Genomic DNA, 20,073 nt, shown 5'->3' with positions numbered 1-20,073 from the left:
TCTATTCAACAATATTTATTAGTGCTTATGGTTGGCACTGTTTAGGCATGGACCAGGCGTCAGTGAAAAAATTAGTACTTGTTGTCATGGAACTGACATGCCAGTGCGAGGGTCGGATACTAAGCAAACAAAGAAATGTCGTGTTGTGTGGTGGTATGTGCCATGATGGAAACCCCAGCAGGGAAGGGTGATAGAGGGTGACGTGGGTGGGGTGGGGTGCCATGTTGAGATAGATGGCGAGCGATGGCTTCTCTGAGGAGTGATATTTGAGAGAGGTGAAGTCACTTCTGCCATTGCACGGAAGGGAGAATGGGGGCCTCATCTGAGAAAGTTTGATACAGGGTCTTTCCTCAGATTGCCTGCACTGTACTGGCTTTAGTGTTTCCTGTGTGAATAGTTGTGTGTTGTAGGTCTTGGGGGAGATTTAGAAATGTGTAGTTCATCTTTCCTCTATTTAGGAACATCTAACCTAGTTGAAAAGATAAAAATGGTGACGAACGGTGTGTAGCAATGGTACCCAACCTGTTACAGTGGTTCTGTATTATATAGGTCCGAGGAGGCCTCATGAAAGAGTTGGGCTTTTGAAAAATGGGTAGTGCAGCATCCGTAGAACTAGCTGTGCAGATGATATTCTGGAAAAAAGGAACAGGGAGTGACCATGCAGCCAACACATAGAAACAGAGACCCTGGGGATGGGTGAAGCCTGAGGGGATGTTACTGGAAGATGTCAACCTTCTGACTGGGCAAGATGAGATGGAGGCATAGTCAGGAGAGAAATAACAATGGCCAACGTTATGGGAAGCGGGTTAGGGGTCAAGTGAGGACAGAAATGTGAGATGAGCAGGAAGTGATAGCAACAGAAGAGTGAGATGATTTCAGGTGGCTCAGTACTTAAGCCTGTTACTAATGAGCAAGTGACGGGAACCTCTTGTCTTGCCGAGGTAGGGAGGAAATAGGTCCAGACCAAGGAGAAGCCAGACGTGTGGGAGGGGAACAGGGGACATGATCATTCTTTGGACCATGATATTGTTCTAAAATAGAGTGTATCAATAGAGAATATGAGGTTTGGGGTGGCCAACAGATGAGGACACGATTACCATTGAAAAGGTCGTTTGTTACCCACAGTTGCCAATAGGAGGGGTCAGGCCCTGTCACAGGGGGCACATGGGGAAGCAGCAGGGTTAGTCACAGACAGAGAGAGGGAGGAATTGTGGGCTGCAGCCTGTCTTGTGGTTTCCCCAGGAAGGAATGGGTTAGGTGGGGTAAGCAGGCTTAGTTAGGATTGGCTAGTTTGAATAATTGTAGCTGGCTCTGGGTGGCTGTCACTCATTATCTGATTCCTAGGGCAGGTGGATGGTGGCCTGGAGTGAGAGGCCAGTAAAAGAGGTGTTTGGGTGTGGGCTCTGGGTTGGTTGGTTTACATTTGAAAAGTATACTCACAGGCGAGTTGTTCATCATCTGTAGGAGCTGGCTACCCTGGGAGGGGTCAGCAAGACTCCAGATGTTGAAACATCAGAACAGAAAATAAAAGACATGGTGAGTATGGATGTGTAGTCACCCCATAAATTTTTGTGTAATGCCTCCCATACCCAAACACTAAACTACGTGCATCAGTTCATATAAAACACTGACAACAAAGCCAGCCTGTTCTTATACAGTCCTCACCATCTGCCAGATTTTCCACATGCTTCACGAGAATTAACTCATTTACCGCCTATAACAACCCTGGGAGTAAGTACTTTGACCATCTGCACTGAAGACACTGAGGCTCAGAGAGGTTGAGCAACTGGCTAATGGTCACCCAAGTGGTAAGAACTGAGCTGGGGATTTGAACCCAGGAGTTTGGAGTCTGCTTCAATCACTACATCATACTATATATATATATATAGGAGATGGCTCTTGGGGTCAAGGATGAAGAGCTACTTCAAAAAATAAGGTGGAAATATTTGAAGAGATAAGTAGAAATAAATCTCGAATGAATGGGATGGTCCAGAGGGGAGTTGTGAGTAACCCGGGAGGCAGTTCTTGCAGTGTGGGAAGAACAAATGGGAACGTTTTATGTTTATATTGTGATTCCATTGAATAGTCTGGACTCCCAGTACAAACTCCTCATCATGAGAGGAAACCGATGACGGTGTCATCAGATCTGATGAGACACAGCCCCGAAACATGAAATTTACTATGTTCAGGATATGAAATATGGCATCTCCTGTCATCAGCTCTTATCTTAAGCGGTGGGGCGCAGTGAGGGAGCGCTTCATTACCTACACCCACTGTTGTTCATGACAGTAGACGCTCTCTGACTCAGTGGTTATGACAACGTGATGAATCGTGTGGGTTGTGTGTCCCCTGTGCTACCTGGGTGTTGGGACACAGCAGCGAACACCCAGACAAGAGTCTCCACCCTTGTGGAGCTTCTGTTTTGTTGGGGAGGACAGGTGGCTAACAAGATGAACACAGGAAATCATGTAGTGTGGTAGGCGGTGATACATGCCAAGGAGAAAACTAAAGCATAGAAAGGGTGGGAAGGAAAGGGGAAAGGGGAAGGCCTCAGTGAGAAGGAAGTGTTTGAATAACTACCTGGAGTAAGTAAGGGAATGAACCATGTGAGTGTCTGAGGAAACACACACACAACACACACATATACACACACGTGCTAATACCCTGAGGTGGGAATGTGTCTCGAAGAGGGAAGAAGCATGAGGAGGTCAGTGGTGCAGTGTGAAGTAGGACAGAGAGAGCAGAGCAAGCGGAGAGATAACAGGGGTGGGTCACATGTGTGGGCAAGTCCTGGTAGAGGGGTAGAGGTAAGGAGAAGGTGCTGCATACCGGATCTGATTTGATGGTGGAACCAACAGGATTTAGTGATATTAGACGCAAGCGGTGACAGAGGGACTAATGCTACATACACATTATTTATACTGAAAAGTACACTGTGGGCACATGTTGAAAACCTTTGACTGATAGGCATGCATGATGAAAAAATGTGGGTTTTCGTGCCTATTAAAAAAATCCCTGTAAATGATATAGTTTACGGGGACTCTGAAGAGAAAGAGAGAGAGACCACTTGGGAGGATGGTCAGTGCTGGACTTGGTTGGGCCTTGAAGAATGGGTAGGATTCAGATAGAAAGGCCCTGGGTGGGGACAAGTTCTGAGTGTCATTCTGCGTGGAGCCCAGTGTACAAGCAATAGGTTTTAAGATCGAAATGGCAACTGGAGTCCCACCCTTGAACTCTAGGTGAGCAGTGGAGACTTTTTCTGTAGACAGTGGGGGGTGGAGGTGATTGGGAATTTTTGACTGGGGGAGGGAGTGGGGTGAGTTTGCATCAAAAATTCAGCCCTCTAATAAGCTCTGAATGAGGGCCCTTGGTTAATCAATGAATAATATTAACTCGGTGGTTGGAATGATTTATTTAGTAAATGCTGCCATGTCGACAAGTTATTATGTATATTTATTATATATTTATATATACTTATTGATATATATTTATGAATGTACACACATATTTATACATAGTAATTATATTATCCTATATAGTATTGCCTATAGTAGAGTTGTATAGATATACATATATATGTATTTATTTCCGTTAATGAGAATGATTTGGTTGGACTTAACACTGTTTGCTATAGAACAAAAACATTTTTTTCTGATTACACAGCTGAATTTTAAAATGCTCTATGTGTGTCTCCTAAAGTATGTATTAGGTTGGTGCACAAGTACTTGAGGTTTTTGCGATTAGTTTAAACGTTGGAAACCGCAATTACTTTTGCACCAACCTAATAGTTACGCTTTCTCAGTGACTGCTGTTTAATTGGATTTCCCTGCTCCGGGTAATTTCGAGGTCTTGCCAGCACCCATCCTGCGCATTGCAGCTGGGCAGTCCAACATGCTGCCGCCAGTGCCCCAGGCACAGACACTATGGCAGAAATACCCTTTTCCCGATCTGTGTTTGTAAGACGGTCTCTTTCATGCCAGAGGAACTATTTTTGGAAGATGATTCATGTCACATTTTGGCCTCATTACAGTTTTAAGTTGTAAATGGTGTGGGTTTGCCTGAAGGTGTAAACAGAAATTTTATCTTCATTTGCATATGGAAAGACCTGGGACTGGAAAAGTGCTTTCTATTCTTGAGTTCTGTTTTAGGCTGTGAACAGGAAGGTGAACAAGATATGTATCAAAATTCTAATTTTGTTTTATTAAAAGTATGCTTCCAAAAGAATACCAATTACTTCTGGCTGTGCCTCCGTTTCCAAACACAGGTGGAGGTCAAAGAACTTAATGTCTTATTATTACAAGCAGATGATTCTGTAAAACAAATAAACACTGTGCTTTCTCTATTGAAACAACGTGAAAAGTGAGCACAGATGTTAAATTACTGTCTGCAGTTTTAAGAAACAGAAGGGACAAGATTATTCAAAGTTTGGGTACAGATGATAAAGTAATATGCAGCTATACTGCATTTAAATCACAGCGTGAAAACAATGTAAACAGATGACAGTGAACTTGTTATTCTTTGCTGTATGCCCATTTTTTTTTTTAAAGATTTTATTGAGGAAGGGGAACAGGACTTTATTGGGGGACAGTGTGTACTTCCAGGCCTTTTTTCCAAGTCAAGTTGTTGTCCTTTCAATCTTAGTTGTGGAGGGTGCCGTTCAGCTTCAAGTTGTCCTTTCAGTCCTAGTTGTGGAGAGCACAGCTCAGCTCCAGGTCCAGTTGCCATTGCTAGTTGCAGGGGGCACAGCCCACCATCCCTTGCTGGAGTCGAACTGGCAACCTTGTGGTTGAGAGGAAGTGCTTCAACCAACTGAGCCATCAGGGAGCTCAGGGGCAGCTCAGCTCAAGTGACGTGTTCAATCTTAGTTGCAGGGGGAGCAGCCCACCATCCCTTGCGGGACTTGAGGAATTGAACTGGCAACCTTGTGGTTGAGAGCCCACTGGCCCATGTGGGAATCGAACCAGCAGACTTCGGAGTAGGGAGCACCTGAGCCACCGGGCTGGCCCTGTACGCCCATTTTGATGGCCATATTTTTTGCATAGAATGACTTTTCTGCTGAAAGTAAGACCGACCCCCCGCCTCACTGGGCATGTGCTTTAAAAATTTATTTTCTCGTTCAACTGTGGATTGGTCCTTTCCATTTGGGTCATCTCACTCATGTCATTTAAGGAGATTTAGTAATTTTTAAGTAGAATTCCTTAATTAATAATAAATGGAATGTATTGTGAGATCTTTGATTCTAAAGTGCTGATTTGAAAATATTAGTGCTTTGAGGGGGCTTACGCAGCTTTTCCAATTCAATCACACCCAGAATCAAGGCAAAATCTGGCCTTGAGTTCCCTCAACCTGTCAGAATCTTCCAGCTGTGACAAGTGACATATACTCCCCCACCTTTTTCTTATGTTGAGACTACCTTTTATCTTCTCTTGATTATCCTGTGACTGCTTCATTAACTAGCCCAGGTCTGTACTTTCAGAAATTTAAATTGAGTGGGTCTGGGGTGGGGACTGAGCACTTATTTTTAAAAAACAAAACAAAAGCAACCAAAAAGTTCTCCAAATGATTCTGATGTTCTAAGAGGACATGGTTTGAAACCCAAATGTCGACATAGACACAGTCTCTGAAGTTCTCTGTTTTTGGAAGTTGTTAACTGGATTTAACTGTTGCACCCGCATAGTGTGACTGAAATTAGACAACTACTGAAGATTGAGGAGCGTGTTGCTGTATTTCACATTTCCCCTTTTGTCTTCTCAGCCATCATGTATGTCATGGGAGCACTTGGTCCTGCAGTGGGATATTTATTAGGTGGACTTCTGATTGGTTTTTATGTTGATCCCAGAAATCCTGTTCACCTAGACCAGAATGACCCTCGCTTCATTGGAAACTGGTAAGAACTGTTCACTAAATGTTTCTTTCATTTCACTTAGGATTCATGATAGAGTCAGAGTACACTTGTAGTAGGAATAAAAATTTCCCCAACGGGAAGGTGAAAAATAGCTACAAGTCACCAAGAGGCGGTGGTAGGCAAAATAAGAATCCCTCCAAATTACCCGTGTCCTAATCTCCAGGACCTATGAATGTGCCACTTTGCGTGGCAAAAGGGACTTTGCAGCGGGGAATAAGTTAAGGATCTTGAGGTGGAGAGATTATTCTGGATGATCCCTGGAGGACCCACTATAATGACGAGTTCCCTGATAGGGAAAAACAGAGGCAGGAGGGTCAGAGAAGGAGAAGGGGGTGTGACTGAGGCAGAGGTGGGAATGATGTGTTTGAAGATGGCGGAAGGGACCACAGGCCATGGAGTGCAGGTAGACTCCAGCAGCTGGAAAAGCAAGGCAATAGATTCTCCCCTAGAGCCTCCTGAAGGAATGCAGCCCCGCCAACCCATTTTAGACGTCTGTCCTCCAGAACTATAACACATGTGTGTGGTTTTCAGCCGCTGAGTGTGTGTTGATGTGTGATCGCAGCAATAGGAAACTAATAGTGAGGGTTTGGGAACATCAACTTAATCCCCATTCTTTCAGATGGATGCGTTTGTTTCCTTTATAGGAGAATGGAGGAAAAGGGTGATGTGGCCATGTTGGGACTTTCCTCAGTCCCTTTCCTCAGGGACTTTAATCAGAGCTTTCATGATCTTTTCTGTGCCTTTGAAAAATACGTTCTTTCCATTTCCTTATTATATTGTGTTTCTGCTTTGTCCACCTTCCCCTAGTGCCCAGAGCTCCAGCTCTACTTTTCCATCGTCACACTCTCAGTGAATCAGACGGTTTAGTCAGTAATAGTTCATTTCTCTACCTGTGCTGGAGATTTAGCTACTTTCTCCTTTGCTAGCCTGTAATTGTCTTGCTAAATAAGTAACGTCTAGGACTTAGAATGAGAACTCCACTGTGGATGTTAGGTTATTTGTCCAAATAGCCAGGGCTGTGTCTGAGTCCTTCATAGCCCTCAACCTGAACATGAGGTTTTATGTCCCCCCATGATTGTAAAAACCAACTGGAAGCATTGGCGTCCCAAATTCATGTAACATGGATTAGTAATAGTAACAGTAATATGAATTAGTAATTAGATTATTAGTAACATTGATAGTAAATTTTCATTTTATAACAAAGAGAACACTGCAGTTATTAGAAATTAGTGTCAAGTAATTACTTTCTAAAGAGTTCTGTAGAGTACTTGGGTTCTCGCTCTGCTTCATTATAAGATAATGACCTCATAACTCCGAGGTACGTGGGAATAATGTGTACCACTCTCTATTTTCAAAGCAGTTAACAAATATTAATTAAGCTATACAACACTTCTTCCATTCATAAGTAATGCTCTTTGAAGGTGGAAGTGCTAAGAGCTAGATGAACCTGGCCTGGTAGAATTTCGAAATTGTACAAAAGGAAGTTCCCTTGTCAACATGAGGGGAATCACACAGGAGTTTTAAGTTCTTGACTGATAGTGGAATTTTTTTTTATCTTAACTACTGTTTTCTTTGCAGTTTTGAAATAAATCAGAGTAAGGATTTTTTTGTTGTTGTTCTCAGAAAACTAAGTTATTAAAATATATTTGTGAACATCCAGTGTATATTCTGTGTTCTATATAAATGTCTACCAGAAGGGCATGGTAGCCAGGGCGCGTCTGGAGGGAGAGAGAAAGGAGACCACCTCGGATAGGGAGAAGGAAGGAGGCAGGAGCATTAAGCTTACAAGTGCTTTGTACTATCTTTAAAAAGTCTTCTAGTAACCATCTATCTGACTGGTAGCAACGTGGAGTGACTAACAGTGCAGACCCTAAAGCCAGAATCCCCAGAGTTTAAATCCCAGTCTGCCACCTAAGAACTATGTGACCTCGGAGAAGGTTCTTAACTTCTCTCTGTCTCTGTTGTCACGGATGTTTTTTAAATCCATAAAATGGAAGTAGGTACAGTACCCACCTCATTGGGTTGTTGTGAGGAGTGAATGAGTCCACACAGGTAGAGCTCTGTAGTTCTTGTTGCATGCTGTGTTAGCTATTATTCAGTCCTTTAATTTCATCAATGTGCAAAGAGTTTTATTCATTTTAATAGCCCAATATTAGTTCTACAAACGATAAATTTCTCAATATACATGCATAAATAGGGGTCTGTTTAAAAATAAATTTTTAAATATATTTTTTGTTTGATATATATATATATTTTAAATTAGTTTCAGGTGTACAAAACAACATAGTGATTAGACATTTACGCCCCCCACAAAGTGATCACCCCACCAAGTCTACTAGCCCTCTGTCATTGTACATATTACAATATCATTGACTATGTTCCTTATGCTGTAGTTGACATTCAATATAATTTTCTAGTAGTTTCAGGTGTACACAGCACAGTGGTTAGGCATTTATATAATCTATGAAGTGATCCCCCCCCAATAAGTCCAGTACCCTTCTGACTACCTACATAGTCTTTACAATATTGATTATTGAATTTTATTTATTGAGTAGTCCTATTTATAAGACTGCTACCTTGAACAAAGACAAAGTTATTTCATACAATGTTATTTTACACCTGCCCCGCAGAATGATATGTTCCTCAACAACTATATGCTGAAAAAGTAAAGGAAGGGGAGAATGAACACTGCTAACATTTACTGGGAACTTTCTATGTGTCAAGCATTATACGAAGAGCTTTATACACATTTGCGTTTAAGTCTTATAACAACCATTTGTAGCCACTAATATTATGCCCATTTTGCAGATGAGGAAATTGATGTTCAGTGATTTGAGTAACTTGCCCAAAGCCTCAGAGTCAGTGAGAGCTGGGGTAAATGAGTCCAGGGTAGATGTTTCAGTCAATATAGTTAACTGACCCCCTCTTGTTAAACAATCTCCGAGTAACGGTTCATTAAAAGGAGTTAGGGACCCTGGCTTTTCAGTTTTGGCTCTTCTGTATGTGTCTTTTTCCAACATGTAATGCACACTTTCTTGTCTTACTCAGCTTTTCTCAGGGTCCTCTTTGGCACCATCATTCTATCTAACACCAAGCTGTAGACCATTGAAAAATGTGGGCTGGTTAGCTCTGCTTAGAAATATCTCTAAACTTTTTAAAAAAGGTTTTTATTAAAGTATAGCAAACATACAATATTATATTAGTTTCAGGAGTACACCATAGTGATTCAACATTTATATTCAACTCACTAAAGAAGTGATCACAGTGATAAGTCCGTCCTACACCGTACCATGCCATCACAGTATGATTGACTATATTCCCCAGGCTGTACATTACATCCCCATGACTTATTTGTTTCATGCCTGGAAATTTTGAACCTCTTATTCTCCTTCATCCTCTGCCCCTCCTTTCCCAAACTTTTATATTATTGTTTATTTGCTATAATTCTTCCCTTTCTTCTGTTGTTTGCATGTAATTTCAAGTGAAAGGCTCTGGGTGGTGGTGGTGGGGGCCTGAGTGCAGATCTACATAAAAACCAACAAAATAGTACTGAATTGATTGCTGATGGGGCCGGCATTTTATTAGAGCCATTCTATACATTGTCTTATTAATTTTGATGATGACCAACCAGTTATTATTACCCTCTTTTCGGAGGAGAAAGTGGGTTCAGAAAAATGAAATAAATTCCCTCGGATCTTAGAGCTAGTAAGTGGTAAAGACCGGATGAAAACCCCGTTCTGTCTGAAGCCACAGTTTAAGAACTGTCCCTTACACTACGCTGCCTGCCCTCTTGTGGAGAGAGCATGAGCTGTCTATGGGCCTGAAGGTTCAGGAGACTTCATAGGGTTTGCAAAAATATTCAAGAATGGGCGATGAACAGGGCCCGAATAGTAGAGTCCTCATAAGCGGCCAAGTACTAAAGGGGCCAGATATTATAATAGCTGTGTTCCCTGCAGACAGATGACTTGTATTTGTTAAAACATATTTCATTCAATTTATTTATTCAAGAAACTTCTTGTGTACCTGCCATGTGTGAGGCACTCATTATATTCTGAATAACTGAGATTGCTGGAAGTCTGCCCTGAGCTATCTTCTCAAAATAAAGCCTCTTTCTGATTGTCTTAAAAATCTTTGTTTGATACAACTTTAAGCATCTTTGAAAATAGCATACTGGATTCTTAATGACTGGTTCTCGGAATCAGTCTCTCAGCTTAACTGTGACCTTTGGCAGCTAACAACACTTTAATAGAAACACTCTTTTTATAAATGAATTTTCACTTTGCAATTAATCTATAGTCTCCCTGGGTTGAGTTAGACGACACTCATGCTTAAAATGCGGCTTGCGTTCCAGGTACAACTGATGGGAACATGTTGAAACAAAGGATAGCGTCTAAGAGTTCGTGAACTTGGAAGCTTTGAGGACAGAGTTTGGAGTTGAGGAATCCTAGTTAGAAAGTGGTGGCCCTGTTAGGTAGGACCAGCGGACTCTATTTGTTAAGAAAAGGTTGAAAGGGGACTGAGAAATTGCCCCTGGGGAATTATGCGGGCAAGAAGCCCAAGGCTTTAATACATGACTCGAATGCAGGACTAGAAACCGGGTTGTACTGTCTGTATTTGCTTTCTGGTCTCTGCCGCATAGCAACCTTAGATGAGTTCAAAGACAGAATCTCCGTTTTGCATCTCTCAAGGATTCTTCTAGGATTCTTTCTGACACACATTTCCGCGATCTGAACTGTTACAGCATTCATAGTCTATAGGACAGGAGCTAATGCTTAACTGTGTATGTTCTTGCATTTCACGGAGACCGTTCTTATATTTTTAGCTCGCTTACAACTAGATTGTAAGTTCTTGAAGCCAGGATCAAATGAAATAAATGTCTTTGATGACTCTCATGATTAAGTATGGTGAGGGGTAGCTAAGAGGGGTCAATACATTCTTAGGTGCTTGTAGAAACATATTTGAGTGCCCTCAGCCATTTAAAATACATTTCACATGTGATATTAATGGTTTGCTTTTTTTTTTTTTTTTTTTTTAGGAAAACAGCATCTATATTGGTCCACAAAGCATGCTATAGAGTCTGTGTTATTTTTTTATTAAATTTATGAGTTAATTGATTTATTATAAAATACACATTGTAACAGCGCTAACAATGTTAACTAGCAGAACTGCCGCATATGTGCTTAAAAACACTTGAATGAAATTCTAGTCAGGTTGTTGATTATAATCATTATAATGCGAGTATAGTTATTGGGTAGATTTCTCACTTATACCACAGAAAGGGAGGGTCCCTGTATTTTTCACTTTGTCCGGCTTCCTATTGCTTTCAACTGAGGAAGGTAAAAGGTGTTCCTGGAAGAATTTTAGTGCCACAAACTTGTACTTTGCTAAGTTGTTCTCACTCATAATGCAAAAGCCATAAATGCTATTCACATTTCCCAATTTTTTAGGTGGAGTGGATTCCTCCTTTGTGCCATTGCAATGTTTCTTGTGATATTCCCAATGTTTACTTTTCCAAAAAAGCTTCCGCCTCGACACAAGAAAAAGAAAAAGAAAAAATTTTCTGCCGATGCTGTTAGTGATGATGACGTAATGAAGGAGAAATCAAACAATAGTGAACAAGGGGACAAAAAAGTTTCTTCTCTGGGATTTGGAAAGAATGTCCGAGGTAAAGTATATCTTTTTAATGACTATGTGCGTGGTACTTTAGATCAATGTTATGCAAACCGTCATCCCAGGCCAGTACTGCACACCAACAGTTACTGGTCTGCGACAAGGTAAGGGCCGCAATTGAGAGTATTTGATAACTTTTTAAGAAATTTGATAGTTATATTATGCCTGTAAAAGCTAATAATTAATTGGGCTTATATTTTGTGTGTTTTTTTAAATATTTTATTTTCTAATGTTTCATCTTGAATGGATTTTGCAGAAGTAGCAGTACATGATAGACTGGAAATAATAATAATAAAAATAATAATAATAATAATAATAATAATAATAGAATGATTCATCCTCATAGATTGTTTGGGAAGCACTAATTTAGATCCAAAGATACTGATACAAAGATACAGATATGTATCATTTACTATATTTAGAGCGGTCTGATTTTTAAAAGTACTTACTGCATTCTATAATGGATGGTTCGTTTCAGGGGAACGGTGGCTTTGGTAGTAGGGCCTGATCCTGTCCTAAGTGTAAATCTACTACTAGACAGGGATCTCATTCAACAGAGGCCCGTCAAATGTTTGTGAGTGGCCAGAGAGAAGGGCAGCCTGGGGATGGGCCTCCAAACACAATGTAAAAACAGCCAGAATGGGCCTCCGTGATGTGGATTGGTCTATTTTTTAAAATTTTTATTTCTCTTAAAAATAACTTATTAAAGGTAGGTTAGGCAGTTCTCAAACCTAAACAGTTTAACTGAATCCTAACGAGATAACTTTGTCTAGTAGTCAGTATATTGGCTGAGTGGCAATAAATCCCTTTAATCCAAAAAACCTACAGTGCTACACTCCTGTTAGTTCCTGCTATTTCCTGAATTCCCTGACTTGATTTTTTGTGTTTTTTTTTTGAAATTATGAAGCATAATATTTATCAAGTGCTTACATCGGTCAAAGTTGTTTTAGGTAAAACTTATTAGGTTGGTGCAAAAGTAATTGTGGTTTTTACAATTATTTTTAACCTTTTAAACTGCAAATCCTTTTGCACCAACCTAGTACCTAGGCACATTACCCTCTCACTTTGACTAGGCACACAGCAAGGCCAAAAAGGCACCTGTCAGGCCTAAAAGGAAGTTACTAACATATGCTAAACTGTTTCTGCAGCTTAAGGACAATAATGGCTAGATTGGACTATTTTTAAAGTCTGTATTTGTTCAAAGCCAGTGAAGTGATATTTCATTGGAAATGCTTCTTCCCTATTAAGTTTTACATTTGCTTCCCCCACCCTCCCCCAATCATTTGGTTACAATGTGTGCTTCTGGACCTGTCAGAATTACTTCTGCTTTCATAACATAAAGAATTCTCTGGATGCCATTGTAGCCTGAGCTCTTACCCCGTGGACCAGCCCATCCTTTTTCATGGACATATTGTGGACCACGATCAAGGAGTGACTTTTTCAGTGTCACTGGGAGCAAGGCTGATGTTAAGGAATTTACAATACAACAATAGACTTAGCATCTCAATTTATGGAGAATATAAAGTAGATGAGAGGGGAGAAATAGGCAAGCTAAAATTGTATATTTTATAGCTGAGGAGTAGATCACTCGAAGGTGAAAGATATGCTCTGTTGGAGAGTAGATAAAAGAGAGACAGAGAGAGAAGGGAGATATTAGATACCAGTGGAGATGACTGTTGATAGGATTGGAGTTGTTTGGAGGAGGCAGTGTAGACGGGCTGTCAATGCCCCATCCATACCCCAGACCTTTCCGTCTTCATGCCGGAGGCTTGCCAATGGCCAGTGCTGGCCTCATTTGTCTGAAGGTTTTCTTTGTGGACTGGCAAACTGCTTGGCTCCTGCTTGAGGCAGGTCCAAGTGCCAAGGAATGAGCACCCTGGCCCCCCCACTCCCACAGCAGTGTTCAACGATGGCTGACAAACACCCAGCTCCCTCACCTCATGGGGGAGACAAGTTTTCCTTGTGTTCCTACTTCCTTTGTTGGCTGACCTCTCTGCCTGTGCATTATGGCCACACACCCTGTCTAGCATTTCCTGAACCAAACCAACTATCTGCACTTGAATCCTTCTCTCCGGACCTGCTTCGGGGAAGGGGGGAGGGAGACATGCACTTAGGTAGGCAGGTTCCAAAGTGATACAAGCCATCACAGAGTTTGAAAATTACTTGTTCAAAATTCAATCTATACACGATTTTATCGGCTATCTTCTTGTACTGCTAGGGATGGCTCTCGGCTGTTTTTTCTCTGCTCAGGTTCATGGTTCAGGGTATTTTCTTTTAAAAGAAAGAATCAAAGGAGTCTTTTAACAGGGATGGGCAGTTGGTGTATAGAATCTGTTTTCATTCTTATTTTCTTGTTAGTATTTTTGACAAATTCTCAACCTTCTTAATCGGCGCCTTAATCATGATGACTGATCTCAAGTTCTGTGACTAAACCTCCTGATTAGGAGACAGAGCTGGTTCATTTTATTACTTCCACTTGAGCTGGAGTCTCTAATTGTATCTAGACTGGAACTTCAACAGACACTTTCTCCTGTTAAAAAGGAACCCTGTTTTAATGGGATTATACCATGAAAATATTCTGCTAAAAATGATTCAAATGATGTCAATGATATTGGAATAATATATTCAATTAGAATAGACAAAGTTAATTCACATTTATCTTGCACATATTGACTTCCTTTAGAGTATCTAATAGGTATCACCTAGAGAAAATGAAATTAGAACTATAGTCTAATATTTAACCTGATTTTCAAAAGAACAAATGAAATCTCTGGGAACCATTCCACTGTTGACATAACTTGTATGTTATGACGTAACTTTCATCAGTGAAAGTCATTATTAAGGTCTTAAATTAACGAATGGTTACTAATATTTCCTTTTGAGTTAAATCTGAGTTTGATTCCCAGATCCTTTTCTCCCTTGTTCTGTTTTCTGGAGCAAGGCTTGTTTGGGTCTTTATTTTATATATGAAATTTGGATACCAAGATGAGCTTCTTCAGGGAGGAGGTGGAAGGATAACAATAATTAATAACATAATACTTTCTTAGTAAAATCATACTTTCTTAAAAAGAAAATGATTTGGCCCATGCTGAATGGCACCCTTTTGGAAAATTCTGTTGCTGAGAATACCAGGAGAAAACACTTTTCAGTTTCCGCCTCCAAGTTTTAATGATAGACATTGGGAGAATCTGACTCAGTGTTTCTAGATTCTTATTATAAATTATGCAGGAATAAGACTGTTTTAAAACACCGCAAAGGAGCAAGGAGCATTTTGAGTATGTCTGCATCACCTTTCCATAAAGAGATTAACATTGATTGCATCAAAATCTTACTGATAAAAATAAACACTTAAAATATTTAAGTGGATCAATTTTCCTGAGGTTTAAGGTCCAGCATCTTAAAATCTTCCAAATTCAACTGGATATCTTCCTAAATAGAAAACTTTTGATGGCAGTTCGTCATAAGAATTTTATTTTTGTATCCACTTTTAATTTTTTAAGCTTCATTGCATAGCATTATAAATTAACATGAAATATAGGCTATTTTTTCTCTACTAGATTTCGTCTGTGTTGGGGAGCAGTATGTTTCCAATACTAACTAAAGGAGTTACTCTGAGGTAAGGAATGGATTTAAAGAGGCCATTGAAAGTTACAGAATTTTGGTCACTAAAGGATTATGTTGTCATCATTTAATTCAACAGTTATTTGCTCTATAGAAGGTGTTGTACTCCATGCTGTGGCAGACGTGAAGATGAGTGAGCCAGGGTTTGCCCTTATAAAGCTTACAGTCTAGTGAGGGAGACAGAACAAGCACAGATGGAAATATGTTGACCACCCTAAAGGAGGCTAGAAACAGTGGGGTGAGGTTCAAAAGCAGGTGAGGGGACATTTCAGTAGGTGGAGGGGGGATGGTGGGAGTATTCCCGTCAGAGAGAGCCAAGGCCAGAAGGTCAGACTGGGTACATGTATTTGAAAATGGTTGGTGTGCTGGATCGGCATGGCAGAGGCCTGGGTGATGAGGTTGGGAAGGCACACTAGGGCCATATTGTGCAGCGAGAGCTTGAGTTAATATCCTTGAACGGAATCTGTCCCTAATGGGCAGTGGGGTGGTCTGAGTAGATGCTTGGCAGCCCTCTCTCCCTTATGTGGATTAGGGAGGGAAAGGAGTGGAATGGAAGGAGGGGGCCCAGGTAGAAAGCCCAAGTGAGAGGTGATGATGGTTTTGGCAGCTAGAGAAGGAAAGGACAGAAGCCTTCGAAACTCATCTCCCTGCTTCTCTCCTGTCTTCTTTCATTTTCTCTCAACTCAGCAGCCAGAAGGATCCTGTTACAATGCTAGTCCTCTGCTCAGAGCTTCCGTGGTCTTCCATCTCATTCACAGAAAAGTCCCTTCCCTGTGTCACCTGCTGGGGCTGACTCCTCGTTACCTGTTTGAGCCCATCTCCTTCTTGCTGTCCCATTTGTTTGTTTTTTTTCAACCACTTTGGGGTCCTCAAACATGCCAGGCATACTCTCACCTCAGGACCTTTGCACTTGCCATTCCTGGACTGGGAATGCTGTCCTCCAGATCCCCTCACTTCCTTTGAGAGGCACCTCCAATGGTCCCTTCTCAGTGAGGCCTTGCTTCACCCCTTATTTAAAATTCTCTACTGTCCTCTCCAAAGCTTCTTCCCTCCTTCCCTCCTTTATTCTTCTCCTTAGCATCCATCCCTCTCTAACATACTATGTACTTTACTTGTTTATATTATTTGTTGTCTCCACAATGAGAAAGTGAGCTCCGTGAAGGCTGTTTTTTGTCCATTCATGTTCCCTGATGAATTCACACCGCCTAATAGGTACTCAGTACATATTTGATGAATGAACTATTGAATGAGGAGGAGGGAAGAAAGAGGTTGCGTCTATAGGATGTGGCAACTGATATGGGAATGATGGGGAGGGAAGTACCAAAGGTAGCTTCAGGGTTTCAACCTCAGGTAATGAGGAGAGGAACTAGCTGAGAGGGGCAGAAGGAATCACTTCTGAATCGGAGTTGCCTAAGAGCATTCAGAACCATTACATTTGGCCCATAGCTAGTTTTAGATATAGTGTAGCGTGGAATATATTAGGGTCAATCCTTGACTCAGCAAAGAGGGGTGACCAAGAGCCATGTGACTAGGCCATGCCGTCTTAGCCCTCTTGCATATTGCCTTTGCTCCTTTGCTGAGTTGCACTTTAGTTTTATGTTTGCTGCTTTTATTGAAAGCTGTTACTTGAATTTCCCATATTTGCCATAGGAGCATGGCTCAGTGCCCTCTAAATAAAACCTGATTGTTTGAGAACGGTGGTTCTCAACCTTAGCCTGCTAGGAAGTATCACGAGGGCTTCCTAAAACCCAAAGTGCTGGGCCAGGCCTAGGTGGCCTGGGGTGTAGCCTGAGAACCTGCATTTTTAGTAAGTTCCCAGGTATTACTAGCATTGGTGGTCCAGAGACCACACTATGAAAATCTCTGCTCTGGAACATAGGGAAAGTTTTGTTTTCTAGGAAGAAATGAGTATGTTTCTACTAATGATGATTATACAACTTTTAGCTTTTGGAATCAAATCTGCACCCAAGGAAGGATCTTATAGATATATTTAATTCTTTTCTCTGGTTTCAATGTTCTGCTGTACTCATGTCTTCTCTATTTCTAATTCTTTGTTTCATTCCTCTTTTACATTTAGTTTCTTGTATGTATGTTTTCTGGTGATAAGCAGAACCTTTAGATTTGGACCTACAGCTAATGAGGTAAAAGGTAAATAGTAATAGGCCTGGCAAAGAAGTCCTAAAAAATAAAGCACTTTCTTTATACTCAGTGCAAATTGTCTGTGGAGTTACTCACCAGAGTAGTATCTACCTAGAAAGAGATATAAAAATACTCATTCATTCTGCATTTGAACAAGCAGCATACTGCTATGGCCGGTAACCACTAATTGAGTATTTTGGGGTCCGATGGCCCCCTTTTCTGTTCACCGTCTGGGATAAGTAGCTCAGGAGCTCCATGTACTCATCCAGAGGTGACTGGTGTGCCAGGGTCATCCAGTTCCTTCTGCGTTTTTATTGGCCAGCAGGAAATGCCTTTGCCAGTATGTGTGGAATTCTTTCAGGGGGATCCCAAGTGATCATTTTTAAAGAAAATGAGCAGGAATGAAATGAAATGAAAATGAGCAGGGCAGTTGTGTCCTATGTGGGCCATGTTACATACGAAGAGCAAGTTTGGTTTTGCTTTTACAGAAAGACGTGCCTAAAAATAGTTTGATGTGGGCCTTTGAGCCACAGCCTTTTGAGCCGCTCCTTTTGCTCAGACCCGCTCCTAACTCTTTGGAGTGTACTATCTGTTCTAATAAACTCCTCTTTCTCTATTTAAAAAAAGAAATAGTTTGATGTTCCTTGGTAACAGGCATCGAAAACTTGTCTCCGCTATATGCCCATGAAATATACAGGATGGTGCAAGACATACAGGCCCTACAGGAATTTATTAGGAGTTCTCTGCATGGTGATGGTATGTTTCCACCAGCTTGTTGATGCACCAGAAGGCTGAAGAGGATACAAATAGTAAGAACTAAAAAATTAGAGGAAAGACAAAATACCTTAAGTGCCTATAAAAGAAGGGACTCAAGGAATTTTGTGGAGAAATGTGAAAGGAAGTGGTTCTATAATTTGTTTATGGATTTTAGTTTATGGAGGATGACGTCCCCTGAACATAAGCCCTACTGTGTCTTTTGGAGCAAAACTTAATGTAAGACCCGGTCTTGTTTTTGGGGAAACACGGTAATTGAATCTGTAGGATTTCTTAGTATTAGCTGGTTAAAAAAAAAAAGAAAAAGATGATCACAGTCATTATTTCATCTCTCCTTTATTATGCTTTTAATGCATCTTTGATTTTACAATGACACAGTTATAAATGACACCAAAAAGTTTATCTAAAATATATTCTGTAGCGTAAACATTAGGTAATTGGCTGCAAATTTATGGATTTAGTAACTTCTTTCCTAAGGTAGTTTTTTTAAAACAATAACTTAGTTTTTTAAACTTTGAAATAATTTTGAATGCACATAAAAGCCACAGAAGAAGCACACAGAACTATCCTTTGCCCGCTGCTCCCCGATTCCCCAACTACTGGCGTTTTTTTGGAGCCGTCTGAGGCATTGAAGACATGATATTCGACTGCGTCCCTAGAACATCTGCGTGTGTTTCCCAAGAACCAGGACACTCTCGTAGGCGACCACAGGGCAGCCATCAAAGGAAATTAACATTGATCCAGTGCTACCATGTAGACCACAGGCCCCCTTCTAATGTCACTGATGATCCCAACAATGCCTTTTATGTCCAATCCAATCCAATCCAGGACCGCACGTTGTATTTAGTTGTCCTGTCTGTTCGTCTCCTTCAATCTGGAGAAGTTCCGCATTTTTTATTGTCTCTTATCACCTTGATCTTTTTAAAAAGTACAAGCCAGTAACTTTATAAAATATCCCTCAACTTGCGTTTAGTGATGTCCCCTCCTTCCAGATTTCTGCCCTCTTGTAGGCATACCTTGGAAATAGTGCTGTGCTCAGTGCATTGTAACCGAGGCCACACAATGTTAATTTGCCTTGTTCCCAGTTAGGTGAACTTGTATCACGTGGGCAAGATTGTATCTGCCAGGTTTCTCCACTCTAAAGTTAATAAGTATATGGCAATGATACATCAGTAAATACTTTGTAAATAGTCCGTGTACAGTCGATTCTCGTCATTTGTGGAAGTTGTGTTCTATAAACACACCGTGAAACACTGCACTAGCCAATACTGAAGCATTGCTCTAGGGGAAATACAGAGCTGGATTCCTGTCACAACGTAATGGCCAACCACTTCATATCGAATGTGGTTTTCCGTGTGTTTCTGTTCAAAGACACCTTATTTAATATGGATTGTTGACTCATTAACATTGAGCCCAGGGCCAGCAGCACTGCAGCTCCTGCCTCAAAGAAGCTACTGGAACACACATATTTCCTCTGTAAGGCACATCACAGCCTCTTGCCCTTAGAAACACTACAGGGCATGTCAGCACTATGTTTGGGGTGGGGGGACATTTTAAACAATGAAATCTCCAAAAGCACAAGAATGCAAAAAACGTGACACTGTATTGTGAAAAGGACGCTTGTTTACAGTATGAGCTGAAACAAGAAGGCCTTGTCTTGTCCAACCTCAGCCAAGAATGTATGTCTGCATCTTGAGACTCACAGTTTTTTGCCATTCTGAGCATGTCCTCGGATGATCGTGCGTCCCTAGTATTGATTTTCAGGTTAGAAATAAATTGTGGCGTGCGGGCAAATTTGCAAATACTGAATCTGTGAATAATGAGGATTGACCAGATCTTGTTCCCATTAAACTTACACTTACCATTTTTTCACATCAGTTGAGCTCAAATTGTTCCAGATTTGGCCACTGGGAATCCTTCATGCTACCTTTCGTCCTTCAACCATGTCCCCATCATTCTTTGTG

General features: G+C 41.0%; 1 protein-coding gene across 2 annotated transcripts in view; it reads left to right on the top strand.

Annotated features, from left to right (window-relative positions):
* SLCO5A1 (solute carrier organic anion transporter family member 5A1) overlaps window positions 1-20,073 on the top strand; it is a 111,563-nt gene that overhangs the window by 38,794 nt on the left and 52,696 nt on the right. For both annotated transcript variants that reach the window (XR_013994767.1, XM_081070642.1), the window contains exons 3-4: window positions 5,755-5,887; window positions 11,353-11,570. Coding sequence is in view for 1 of the 2 variants with exons in the window: in XM_081070642.1 (XP_080926768.1) it covers window positions 5,755-5,887; window positions 11,353-11,570 (351 nt within the window). In the remaining variant the exon portion in view is untranslated. The remainder of the gene's footprint in view (window positions 1-5,754; window positions 5,888-11,352; window positions 11,571-20,073) is intronic.

The sequence above is a fragment of the Rhinolophus hipposideros genome (assembly GCF_964194185.1).
Source record: "Rhinolophus hipposideros genome assembly, chromosome: 13".
Taxonomy (NCBI): domain Eukaryota; kingdom Metazoa; phylum Chordata; class Mammalia; order Chiroptera; family Rhinolophidae; genus Rhinolophus; species Rhinolophus hipposideros.
The sequence above is the reverse complement of the archived record's forward strand: the minus strand, read 5'-3'. Positions and strand labels throughout refer to the sequence as shown.